Source organism: Rhineura floridana, chromosome 2 (assembly GCF_030035675.1).
Source record: "Rhineura floridana isolate rRhiFlo1 chromosome 2, rRhiFlo1.hap2, whole genome shotgun sequence".
Taxonomy (NCBI): Eukaryota; Metazoa; Chordata; class Lepidosauria; order Squamata; family Rhineuridae; genus Rhineura; species Rhineura floridana.
The window spans coordinates 27,217,593-27,231,470 of NC_084481.1; the positions used below are offsets into that span (position 1 = coordinate 27,217,593).

Below are 13,878 nucleotides of genomic sequence, written 5' to 3' on the forward strand. Positions count from 1 at the left end.
AGTATAACGCAAGACATCATAAACAATATTAACCAAAGGTAATCCCCCAGACACTTGACCCTTTAATTATTTTTCCAAGTTGTTGCATATTCATCTTTCCCATGGTATCTTCTGTTAATATAGAGTACATATTTGAAATCAGGCCCCTCAATTGATCCACTGAGCCCAAAACCAAGGCCACAAAAGGCGTGAGGCCTCTGGAAACTTGCTCACAAATCTCCCTGTTGGAAATAAAAGAATGGTTTGATGGATATTAAACCACTTGATTTCGACACTTGCTAATCTCTCTCTCAATGTTCTTCCGTGAATGGATGGGTGTTGATATAAAAGCTCTTAAATTGGCACAGTCCCACCCCTTCCCAGTTCCTAAACTGTGTCTCTCTGTCTGCACCATAGAAGGATGGATGATTTAATCCAGGCACCCGGAGGACTTCCTTGGGGTTAATTTGAATCTCCATGCTTGTTTTTCAGTATTACATTTACATTGTACGGGAGTTTGTTGGAAGGAAAGGTTGCACCTGCAGAGTAGAACAGCCTTTGATCCTGACTGTCCCATATCCATCCAGGGTTTGCCTTTATTCCCCAGTATCAGATAAATTAACTGGTGCAACTGACAAACTAATTTGTTTTCAAATATAGAATTCCACACTCCAAATATAGTCCTTTTGTACATTAAATCACAACCAAATCTGACCCTCTTTTTCTAAAAACTAAAGATATAAGTAGAAGTTTGCCATTTTCAGAGCATCTTCCCTGAAATTAAAAAATGTGAAGCACCTGAAGCATAAATAACAACTTGGGGAGAACTGACATTTTTATTGCTGCTATTCTGCCTAAAAGGGACAAGCTTATCCAGCTTTTCATTCCTTTCCTAATTCTTTTGAGCACTGGGTAGAGGTTTAAGGCTTAGATCTTTTCGAATCTGAACTGACTAATTTAAAGCCAGGTGTAATCCCCATAGCATGCTTGACCTGCATATTGGGGGCAATATTTACATTACAGACTTCTCATAGTTAATTTTCAACCCTACAGCCTCCCCATAGTATGTATTTCTGGTAAGGTCTGTACTGGGTCCGACAGCATTACCACAATGTCATCTGCAAATCAACTCAGCAGATGTTTTCTGCCTTCTATGGTGTACACCCCATAATCCTGTCATTCCCCTGCAGTGCAATAGTGAAGAGCTTTAGGGAAGACAACGGACTCCCCTGTTTAGTATCTCAATGAAGTTCAAAGCAAGAGAAATCAAAATCACTGGTTTTCACCAATGCCCTTTAAGTACTATGTAATTTTGTTATGGCACACACAAACTTCTCAGATGAAGTAATTTCAAAAGTTTTAGAAGAAATGGCCATGCCAGTTAGCCAAGTGCTTTATATGGTTCCAGCATTATCAGTGCCAATGGATTGCCATTTCTTTTGTTATGCTGTATTACAGGGCTGGGGAACTGGATCTGGAACTCCACCACCCCACATGGACATTAACAGATAGGTAGGGGCATCCACTTGTCAAACATCTGATGCTACCATGACATCAGGTGATACAACTGCAAAGGAAAGAATTGGGAGTGCACTCCTGATTCTTCCTTTTTTCCTTTGTATAATATGTTGCACAAATTAATAGTTAAAATATGATTTATAATAAACAAGACATTGTAAGCCTGGAGCAGTTAAGCCTAAGGTTGTGCTTCATATTTTGCTCCCTCATGCACTGACTCATACTAAAACATTTTTTTAATGTGGGTCTCAGTAAGCTGGGTTTCAGCTTTGCTTTAACTGGGCAAGTAAGGAATTTTAATACACTAATTTAAAAGGCTTTAACCAAATCCACAGTCCTAATAGGACAACTTTCAGTTCTTGAAGACTATAAGGGCTGGTTTTAATCTAAAACTTATTTTGGAATTGAAAGGTGCCTCACCTTAAAAGAGTATCAAAGCCCAAAGGTTTCTATGTAGCTTGAAAGCTCCCTTCTAGCATACTGAACTTTAATCAATACAAATAAAAGGCACTGGTTTTCTTGCTCCGTAAGATAATGATCAAATAGAAAAGATTCCTCCCCTCTCTGACACCTTCTCTGGAATCTATTAATCATTTCTCCTTGATTGAACTGAAGATTACCACTTTCTGAAAGCATTATTTAACTCCTTGATGGTTACCTGATGTAGTTGGGATTTTTTGTTTGCAAGTTCTTCATCAAGGTTGCCACAGAAGCCTTAAATTGAGAACCTGCTGTTGGGGGCCTCTTTAAATTAATCTTGGCAGGGTTTCCTTCTGGGAATAGTGCTTTAATGAGGGAGTGGTTGGCCTTCCACATGGCCTGGGACAGATCACGGTAAAGCAGGTCGTTATTCTTGTCGACAAATCCTTCTACCTGGTACATCACCTAACAGGACAGACCAAGAGTCTTAATAAACAAGAGGCAGGGGGGAGACAAAATTACTCACACCTTCAAATGCTACTTTTGCTTGTAGCACATCACACATCACAAATTGTCTTGTCTTAAACCACTTTTTTAATCTCAGTACTTTTCACCATAAACAAAGAGAAGCTACTTAAAACTATATTTTGGTTTGTCTCTTCAACATTGGGTCTGCTGCAGTGAAAACATGAAGGAAAGCTATAGTTGCATGAGGTTCGCTCCCATGTGTGCACATCCATCCTTGGCCCAAACCTTTTCTTAGAACATCAAAAGCAAACATAATTTCAGTTGTCCAAAGCTGGAATGTTAGCACTGTGTACAAAACCATAGAAACTGTGATGGCCTTTGGCTAAAAACAATAAAGATCATTCATTCATTCATTCAAACCGTAGAAACTGTATTACCTTGCCAGCATAATGCTGAATTCTGAAGCAACTGTGGGGCAGGGAAGTATCGTTCAAGAAACGTGAACATTTGCTCATCCTGCTCTCAAAATGCTGGTGTGTTGCGCAGACCTGGTTCAATTTTTCTAAGAATGTGTCATCAGTAACAACTCCTGGCCTCAAGCATTCTTCATCTAGCATAGCTAGAATTCCATTCTGATTCTGTTTCCGTAACAATAAGGTTCATTCCATTAGCTGGGCATAAATATCATATACATTACTTAAGGTTCATAATAAAGCAAGGCAAAACTAAACCAGATTTTAGAAAGCCAAATTTCCGGTCTTAAGACAGAGCTGAAAACCTGCCTGCACTTCTGCCATATGCAGTCCTTGCCATGTTTGTAAGACACTTATGTAGATTAGGTTACTTCAATATATTGAGCAGAACTAGTATTTCTAAATAGTATTTACCTGAATATGTCCATCCGTTTTATTTATTTATTTCATTTATTAAACAAAATTTACATACCACTTTCTCAACAGAAAACTTTTAAGCAGCTTACAGAAAGGGGTTTTATTTATTTCCAAAGCAAGTTTATAGGTGTTCCTATTTTTTTTTAAATTCCCATTCATTGTTTCCTAGGAACTCCCTGTTCTTCATTCAAGATCTCCATAACAACTATTTGAGATGCCTGTGAATGAGTCTGTCCACCTCACCCTCCTAAACACTGAGACCAGAAATATGTCAGAAAACTGGGAAGGGACTGTGTTTAGGAAATTTACAACCTTTTGCTTGGAGGGAACCCCCTCCTATCCCTCTAGGATCATAAATAAGAAGAAAGGCTTTTCTCCGTGTGGTGCTTGGCAACAACATAATCAAGCAGGTGAATCTTCTAAAATTCCAGAATGTAAACGAGAAGCGGCAGATTCCACAATACTGCCTAGCAGTCAGCATGCTCCTTAGGGCTGGTTCATACATTGTGTCAGAGCAATCAAGAGGAGGGGCTCTGAACAAGAGTACAGCTTCCCCCTGCCCCCATGCAGCAGTTACATGATTGTCTGTCACAGTGCCTGATTTTTTGTGGGGGAGGAAGGGGTCTTTAATGAAATCCACAAGCCTAACTCCCCCCCACAACTCTCCACAAACATAGCCAAATTACAACCCCCGACCCAGTAGCATTTTAAAAAGGGCCTGGAGGAAGCATCACAAAAGGAAAGAGGCTCCCCTATAATTTGACAATTGCCCTGTTAGGCAGTTTTAACAAGAATCCTTCCAGAAATAAAAAGTAACATGAGGGGAAGGGAAGGGGGGGGGGAAGAAACAATGGCTGAGGCAAAGGCAAACTGAGAAAGAGGTGGAAACTGCTGCTGGCCCCAGAGCCCGTTTTTAAGACAAGAATGAATCGTTCAGTACTTTCTAGTTTAAATTATGAAATTTGTCAAGAGGACACTTGTTCCTCTCTTAATACAGTCAATAGACCAGATTAACACAACTTAGGCTGGGCAGATCTAACATTCAAAACTAGAATGTGACAAATTTCGTTGTATGGAGGCCGTGCACTGGAAAGTGCAAAATGGGCTCCATATCAATTTGTTTATACAGTATTCCCTTCTGGACACTGAGCAGTAGAAGCGTATCTACCCAAGGGCTAATTCACACTTCCATGCAGCAGCCATCAACGTGCTACTTTTTCTGCATGTTATTATCCCAACAGGGATAAAGGAACTGCATAGACAAGACTAACTGCTAAGTAGCTGCCGACTAGATGGGAAGGAAGGAACCACATCCCTGGCCCTTCCCACTTAGGTACTTCATGCACACTTCATGTTACTTTCAGCACACCACAGGATTGTAGTGCCAGAATGCAGTTCACATACAGGGTAAGGACATGCAAGTCATTTCTAACAGTTGTAAAATAAGGAAGGCATGCAAGAGTGCTACTGATCAGATGTATCCTAATTTATATGTCAATAGTGGGAGGACCTAAGGAGAGAGATGGGACTGTAGGGCTTCTCCATCCACTCTACTGAAAATATTCACAACTTTGTTCCTCCTGTCCTTGAAGGCTTTCCATTCCTGCTGCTCATTCTAAGGAATGGTGTCTGGATTCCCCTCCCCCCCCGCTCCCTCCCAATCTATTTTCGTTTTATGTTTTGTCTTTTAGATTGTAAACCTAAGGATAAGGATTTCTTATTACTGACATTTGTAAGCAGCTTTGGGAGCCATTTCTTGGCTGCACAACAGGATAAAAGTGCTATAAATAAAACAAGATTTTACTCAATTCCATCTCGGGGAATGTTTTACTACAGGTTGCCCTAAAACAAGTGTCCTCAAGATATTGTTGGATTATAGCTTCCATCATCCCTGGCCACTGGCCATGCTAGTTCAGGCTGATGGGAACTGCAGTAGTACTACGTCATCTGGAGGGCACCAGGTTGTAGAAGATTGTTTTACCAGGAAGGGAACACTATATACAATGATAATTTCTTATTTCTAAAAGCACTATATCACAATACATTCTTCAGAACTAGATAAAGTGGCACTCAAAAAATCTGATTAAACATCAGCAGAATGAGAAAACTTCAGAAAAGGTAACAAATTTCATATTCCTGAAAGTATTACTTACATTTTCTATTAGGTCACAAATTATAGCGTTGTTGAAGTATTCAATGTGGGTCCACTCAATACCCTAGAAAAATAAAACACAGAAACTGAAAAGAACAATAATGGTCGAAGCATGGCTTACTGGCAACAGAAACCACTGTCTCTAAGCATGTTTACTCAGAAGTTCATTGCAATGAGTTTGATACTACTTACTTCCAAGTTTACATATGACTGCAGCTTTCCATTCTTACTAAATAAAATACTTTTCAGAAGGATGTTATTGTAGAGACGAGACAGTACAAGTATTAAAACCGCTCAGAAAATTCTCATCAAATGAAGCTGACTTATGCCTTTTCACTGTTGGCAACAGAAGGACTCCTCTCAATGGCTGGTGGCTACCATTTTTATGTCCCTTAACTCCTCTGGAGTGATGTTACATCAAAGTAGAGTGTCTTTCCAACAAGGGTTCTAGGGGGAAAGTGTGGCTACTAGGAGGGTCAGGGAGACTGCTGTCACAATCTGTAAAGCCATCTTTCACCTCCACATCACTACAGTGCCTCCCATTTTGCTGTTTGCAAATGGAGGGCTTTTTTACTCAGCCCTCCAAAATATTAGAGGGCCACTCTAGAGAGTGGAAAGACATCCTGGTTATGTTTGAACCAAGCTATGTTGAGCTTGGAAAGTTATTTGACCACATAAGCCTGGGTTAAAAATTATATGTGCATCAAAAATTATATGTGCATCAGTCCCGCAGATGCCCAAGACAAACTACTAGGTTATCTCTAAATGCTCTGTTACTCTACCATCACATGGTTTCTTTCCCAGGTGAGAGAAATTCTCAAAAAAGGCATTAAGAACGTTTCATTACATCTCAGGATTCTTAAGAGTTTCCTCAGCCCATCTAAAAGGAATTCCCTTTCTATTGTTATACATGTTTCGGGTAATACCAGCCCTTCCAGTTTGAAATGCACACCTTTCACATCTCACCTGTCAAGATATGCAGGATGATTACAGTACATCCACCATGTTTTCACTGTAGCAAGATGTCTGCAGTTGGAAACACACCAACCATACATCCATGGAAGAATTGCTCAGATTCTCTTCCCAAAGGCTAACCCTCTGGCCAGATCTCTCCCATCTCCTTCTACTGGGCATAAGGAGAAGATCAGCCACCTGTCTCCATGCATGATCTTTTTTGAGGGCACTCTGCTAAAATTTTGCCCATTTCAATTAGAGCCTGTCTTAGTAAGCAAAGGGTTTGTCTTTTTTTATTCCTTTCCTAATACCCTGGTTCTTCTAAACACCAATAAAGCCACTTATATAGTTTAAGACCTTACCAATGATTTTTCACTTCGTAAGCATTAAGCTGTTTCAGGGCTGGGTATCTAATTTAACCTTACAAGGTTAAATTAAGAGCTAGTGAGAAGCACCATAAGGCATCCAGAGTCAGAATCATGTTAATATTATGGTGTACATGATTTAAAATGTTTTGATATGTGTTGAGAGTGTTTATTATTATTTATTATTTATTATTATTATTTATTAAATTTATATACCGCCCGACTAGCAATAGCTCTCTGGGCGGTGAACATGGCAAAACAATAACATAAGAAATACAATAAATGACACAATATAGTACAAAAATAATGCAATCTAAAATCAATACAATAACATTTTAAAAATTAAATCAATTTAAATTAAAATGCTTCAGAGAATAAGAAGGTTTTAACCTGGCGCCGAAAAGAAAACAGAGTTGGTGCCAGGCGCATTTCCTCGGGGAGACTATTCCATAGTTTGGGGGCCACCACTGAGAAGGCCCTAGATCTTGTCACCACCCTCCGGGCCTCCCTATGAGTTGGAACCCGGAGGAGGGCCTTCATAGTAGAACATAGTGTACGGGCCGGTTCATATCGGAAGAGGCGTTCTGCAAGGTAACGTGGTCCCGCACCGTATAAGGCTTTATAGGTTAATACCAACACTTTGAATCTGGCCCGGAAACGTATTGGCAGCCAGTGCAAGCGGACCAGAACAGGTGTTATATGCTCGGACCGCTTGGTCCTTGTTAGCAGTCTGGCTGCCACGTTTTGCACGAGCTGTAGCTTCCGAACTGTCTTCAGAGGTAGCCCTACGTAGAGCGCATTGCAGTAATCCAAATGCGAGGCTACCAGAGCATGTACCACTGATGTAAGGTCCTCTTTACTCAAATAGGGACGTAGCTGGGCTACCAACCGAAGCTGGTAAAACACATTCCTTGCCACCGAGGCTACTTGAGCCCCAAGTGAGAGGGAAGAGTCTAAAAAGACTCCCAGACTACGAACCCGCTCCTTTAGGGGGAGTGTAACCCCGTCCAGGACAGGGTATATATCCACCATCCGATCAGAGAACCCATCCACCAACAGCATCTCAGTCTTGTCTGGATTGAGTCTCAGTTTGTTAACTCTCATCCAGTCCATTGTCGCGGCCAGGCAACGGTTCAGCACATCGACAGCCTCACCTGAGGAAGATGAAAAGGAGAAGTAGAGCTGCGTGTCATCAGCATACTGATGACAACGCACTCCAAAACTCCTGATGACCTCTCCCAAAGGCTTCATGTAGATATTAAAAAGCAGGGGGGACAAAACTGACCCCTGCGGGACCCCATATTGGAGAACCCACGGTGTCGAGCAATGTTCCCCGAGCACTACCTTCTGGAGACAACCCGCCAAGTAAGAGCGGAACCACTGCCAAGCAGTACCTCCAACTCCCAACTCCGCGAGCCTCTCCAGAAAGATACCATGGTCGATGGTATCAAAAGCCACTGAGAGATCAAGGAGAATCAACAGAGTTACACTCCCTCTGTCTCTCTCCCGACATAGGTCATCATACAGGGCGACCAAGGCTGTCTCGGTGCCAAAACCGGGCCTAAAACCCGATTGAAATGGATCTAGATAATCGGTTTCATCCAATAGTGCCTGGAGCTGGCCAGCAACCACTCGTTCCAAGACCTTGCCCAGGAATGGAACATTCGCCACTGGCCTGTAGCTGTTAAAACTGTCTGGGTCCAAGGAAGGCTTTTTAAGAAGCGGTCTCACCACTGCCTCTTTCAGACAGCCAGGGACCACTCCCTCTCGTAAAGAGGCATTTATCACTTCCTTGGCCCAGCTACCTGTTCCATCCCTGCTAGTTTTTATTAGCCAACAGGGGCAAGGATCTAGTACCGAAGTGGTTGCACGTACCTGTCCAAGCACCTTGTCCACGTCCTCGAGCTGAACCAACTGGAACTCATCCAGCAAAACATGACAAGACTGTGCTCCGGACACCTCACTAGGATCAACTGCTATAACTTGAGAGTCTAAGTCCCGGCGGACACATGAGATCTTATTCTGGAAGTGATCAGCAAACTGATTGCAGCGGGCCTCCGATGATTCCACCGTGTCCGGAGGGTTTAAATGAAGAAGCCCCCGGACAACTCGAAAAAGCTCCGCTGGGCGGCAGAGAGATGATTTAATAGTGGCAGCAAAATGATGTTTTTTAGCTGCCTTCACCGCTCCTACATACAGCTTAGTCGAAGCACTAACCAGCGCATAATTGTATCCGTCGGGAGTTCGCCTCCATTTCCGCTCAAGCCGCCTCCTATCTTGCTTCATCGCTCTCAGCTCCGGAGTATACCATGGAGCTGTATGAGCTCTACACAGGAGAGGGCGTGCAGGAGCAATCGTGTTTACAGCCCGGGTCATCTCCGTATTCCATAGAGCGACCAGGGCTTCAGCAGGAGCGCCAGTCCTATCAGCCAGAAAATCCCCCAGAGCCCTTTGAAAACCTTCAGGATCCATTAGTCTCCGGGGGCGGACCAATTTAATAGGTCCCCCACCCTTGCAGAGGGAAGAGGTTACTGAAAGTCTAAACTTCAGCAAGCAGTGATCTGTCCATGACAGAGGGAGTGTTGTAAGACTCCCCACATCCAGATCACTATCCCTATGTTCAGTAGCAAAAACAAGGTCTAGAGTGTGCCCCAATGCATGCGTTGGACCACTAACATATTGAGACAGTGTAGTTTGAAAGAGAGGAAGGGCCTTTTTATATCCCATCTCCTCATCACAATTATGTGTGGAGTTTGTAACTTTAGCATTAAACTGCAGAAGCTACTAATGTTGCTGCAGCAAAATAAGCGTCCTTGAATAACTGCCAGATTTGCTTTCCATTCCATTCCCCAATCTGTGTCAATTTCCCATGCACTTAACTGAAACAGAGCCAAATCTGTGCAAAGCCTTGGGTCAATAATGTTTTGTGCATCTTGGAGCATTTCTAAGGAAACTGACAATTTCACCTCAAGAACTGCTGGTATTTTTTCCTGTCCTTAGTCTTCAACTTGAGGTGGGGAGATGACAAGTTTAAATGACACCATCAACATCGGCTACAGTCCAGCTCAGCAGTGGTCAACTTTTTTTGGCAAGTATGTCACAACTCAAGTCCTATGTAATGCATAGTGCCACCCAAGCGCATACAACACTACAACTGTAATTTTCCCCCTTCCCAGTATCTCAGAGAGGTTTTGCCTCTAGTCTATTGAGCTAGGAATCAGGTAGTTGTCTACTACTGGGGAAGGAAGGAAGGTAAATTAGGAGTTTTTAGGATAGAGTGGTGCCAAGCACCAAAGAGTGTATTATGTTTCAAGCAGCTGTCTCCACGTTTCCAATCAATTAATGCAGCAAAGTACTTTGTAACAAGGTCTCTTTAATTCTCAATGTGTGGCACTGGAAAGGCAGTCTAGATCTTGGGCTCACTATGCTCTAGTTACATCCCCGGCACTTCTTGGCTGGTCCAACATTGTTACAAATGGCTGCTGCCTGTCCCACTTATGGCACTTGTACCATAAGTTGAACATCTATGGCAGTGGTTCCCTACCTTTATGAGTATGGGACCCCCTTTGTAAGCTCGAAAAAGTTTGTGACCCCCACACACACTAATTGTAATTTTTGTCTTTGTTAATTTAAAAAATGGTGCATGGCAAAATCGCATCTCCAAATATCCCTTTCCATATAAAGCTCCCTGAAGACAGGGAGGTGTTGCTTTCTTTTCTTAATGCAAAGATCCAATCAAATTGGAATCCCCCTCCCCTCTGATAGTCTGAAGATGTGCAGTCCTGTCTGCCAACACCAGTGGTTTACAGTGTTGGGCTAAGATCCAGGTTCAAATCCCCACCCAGCCATGAAGCCCACTGGGTGGCCTTGGGCCAGACACAGTCTCTCAGCCTGACCTATCTTACAGAGATGGTGTAAGGATAAAATAGAAGGGGGGGGACCATGTGCACCACCTTAAGCAACTTGGAGAAAAGATGGGATAAAAATGCAATAATAATTAAATAAATAAATACATTTCAGCTGCAGTATATAGACCCCAGCCTCAGCCAACCTGCTGAGCTTTTTTAAAATCATCATCATCATCATCATCAAGAAGCAGCAATGTGTGAGAGGTGGGGAGGCTAGATTGTGAAGACAAAAGGGTGGATTGATCGAGGAGGAAGGTTAGTGCTTTTAGGCCTTGGGATGATCTGAACTGAGGACTTGGTTAGCGTGAATTTGGGGAATGAGACCCGCCCCTCCTGCAAACATCTGTAGGACTGCATGCATTTGGGCATGTGGGAGGGGAGAAACCCTCAACTGCTGCAGCACCTTGGAGGGAGAAGTTGGGGAGGTGGAATGTAGGTGGAAGAAAGGGGCAACACTGCCACACACACTTAGCCTCAGAGATGGGGGGCAAGCGAGTCCTGAGCTTCCTCACTGCTCCTTGGCTCCGTCTCGGCTGAAGGTGAGATCTCGATGGCCTTGCAAATAAGAATAATTTTTAAAAGGAGGTGGCAGCAAAGCAGGAGTCAAGAAAGGCAGGCAGGCTGGCTGTCAGGAAAGAAGGGGGAAAGCAGCCTTTCCTTGCAGCCTTGCTTCTTTTTGCTTCTTGAAAAGCCCTGTGCTCTCATTCTGAGTAAGGGTGTTGTCAGCAGCAGCTGTGCGAGGACATGGGAGTCGGGATAGTAATCCCCTCTTCTTCCTGGTAGCACCTCCCTCAGCCTCCTTTGGCATCTGCCATGTGTGGTATAGGCAGATGCCTGCCCTCTGCGCGCCTGAAAGACGCTCTGGTTCTTCAGCAAAGTCCTCCCCTCTCGTTTGGAGCAAGGGGGAGTTGTCGTCTGCAGTGGCAGTGGGGAGAAGACAGCGTCCAGGTAGTGAAGACTTTAAAAATAAACAAATAAATAAATAAATCATTTCTTTACTGTTCGAGGCCCCCTCTGGATTATTTAGTGGCCCCCAGGTTGGGAACCACTGATCTATGGTATAGCTGGTGCTCAGATGTTCTTAACAACTTATCAGTGACAACGCTCTATCAGAAGGCAATGTACATGCAATAGAAGATCATGCTTTATGCACATGCAGGACATAGTCATGTTTACTTGAGAGACAGGCTGCATTTTTAGCCCACCGCAATGTAGTGTTCCCTTCCTCTAACAACCATGGTCATGCACAGTTGTAGTTGTCTAAAAGGACTCCATGTGATCAGGACTCCCAGTTATGCATACTGTTTGTTGAGGTGCTCTGCAAACAAAAGTGCTCAACACATGGTTGTCAGAGGAAGAAAATGTGACATTGGGGGTGGAGATAAAAGCATGGCCCTGCTCCCAAGTAAATACAGCTATGCCCTACACATCAGTAATGTGCGAGAAGAGCTATAGTATCACATGATTTAATGTGACCACCAAAACCAACATATAAAATAAAGCTGGCAAATGTCTAAAATTCAACTATGGGAACTCAGTCTGGCAACATGCCATCAGAATTGTAGTGTTTAATAAATACAACTACAAGTCTTGTACAAGGCATTTAGAATCATGTATAACATGTAAATGAAAACGTTTGCCTTACAACGACCTTGAGGTTTTAGGCTAACCCAATAATGGAACTAAAGTTCTGAAAATTGATAAGAGTCACAGACTAATAAAGCAACAAACTCTTACTCAGTCTCATAAAAAGAATAGTGTCCACATTCATAAGCATAAATTTGACTTGGATTACTGAATTCTAGTAGCCTAATTATTGAGGGGTGGGGGAAGGAGAGAATGGACTGGGGAAAGGGAGGGGAAAAATGAGGGAGGGAGATTACAGGTGAAAAATAGAACTAGAGGCAGAGGTCAGTGGAAAAGCAGCAATTCTTCCTTGCTGAATTCATTTTTGTGAATCCCCAATTCTGTTTATTATTCATATATTAACGGCGTAAAATCCAAACATTCAGCAGTGCTCTCGCTCTCTCTTGCTCTCTCTGCTGCACAATAAGGATTTAAAAAATTCTAGAGGTCTCTTTTCTATAAGTGCTGTTCTTCTAAAGAAACCCTGCCAAACACTGAGAAGGAGCCAAGGAGTCCAACAAGCCACCATTCCACAAGGAAGCTTTGGGAGCAGTGTCCCACTTCACAACAACACTTGTATCAGGATAATCTTGCCAACTGGTGTATAGACTTTTCTTTAGCTTTAACCCCGTGCCCTTCCAACCATCTGTTTGGTTTCAGGGGTACTACTAACACTCATGTTTCATTAACAGAACATCAATGTGATAGTTCAATTTCGTGCTTAAGGTCATCACAACTGGCAAGGAAAAACATGGATATATTTTTGCATGGAGGATTGGATTGTAGGTGTATGGAGCCATTTAGTTACATGAGAAAAGAAATGGGCTTTACCTCTCGTATGTACTCTTCTTGTTCTTCCTTCAAGGTAAGCTCAATGAAGATCTGCTGTAGTTTCTCATTGCAGTAGTTAATAATGAACTGCTCAAAACTGTTATCCTAACAAAACAAAAACAGGCAAGAGTGACAATGGTCACACATGGAGGGTTTGCAGCAAATCTCTTACAGAGATAAAATCTGTCCAGACATAGCCTGCAAGCAGATTTTACAATAAACTATCTTCTGGGACTTAAAATATATGCACATATTCCACACATGCCAGCAATTATCAATAGACCTGAAGCCCTTCAGCTAATCACTCTTCATACTTTGTGCTTGTTCAGAAGGGAGTTCTGCAGGCAGCAGTTCTTTTTACTCAAGATAATTGAAATCTCCCTTAAGAATTGCCTACCAAAGAGAACTTACTGGATTAGAAACAACAGACAAAGATTCGCAGTGTATGCACCAACAATTATGTTAATAACTACAGCCATAGTCAGATGATCATATATCAGCTCAATAAGCAGAGGGACAGCCCTTTTGCCTGCATGCACAGCCCCCTTGCTCCTTCCTTCACAGTATGAGCAAATCAACCATGAGGTCTTCGACTAAGCATAGCTTCCTGTTTCATCTGAATCAGGAAACTATGGTTATCAGCTGTGATATTAAAATATGGTTTGAAGTTGATTTTAATACCATGCCTTGTTCTAAACAGGCAGCCAAAGTTTGGATGAAAGGAAAAACTATGATTAATTAGAGGCTTCCTGGTTTGACTGCAGCTG

General features: G+C 42.6%; 1 protein-coding gene across 4 annotated transcripts in view; it reads right to left on the reverse strand.

The window, feature by feature from the left end:
• Positions 1–13,878, reverse strand: part of MYO1B (myosin IB) — a 198,814-nt gene that overhangs the window by 42,561 nt on the left and 142,375 nt on the right. For all 4 annotated transcript variants that reach the window (XM_061608188.1, XM_061608190.1, XM_061608189.1 and 1 more), the window contains exons 14-17: positions 13,112–13,216; positions 5,429–5,491; positions 2,823–3,023; positions 2,156–2,382 (exon numbers count right to left, since the gene is read on the reverse strand). In XM_061608188.1, coding sequence (XP_061464172.1) covers positions 2,156–2,382; positions 2,823–3,023; positions 5,429–5,491; positions 13,112–13,216 — 596 coding nt within the window. The remainder of the gene's footprint in view (positions 1–2,155; positions 2,383–2,822; positions 3,024–5,428; positions 5,492–13,111; positions 13,217–13,878) is intronic.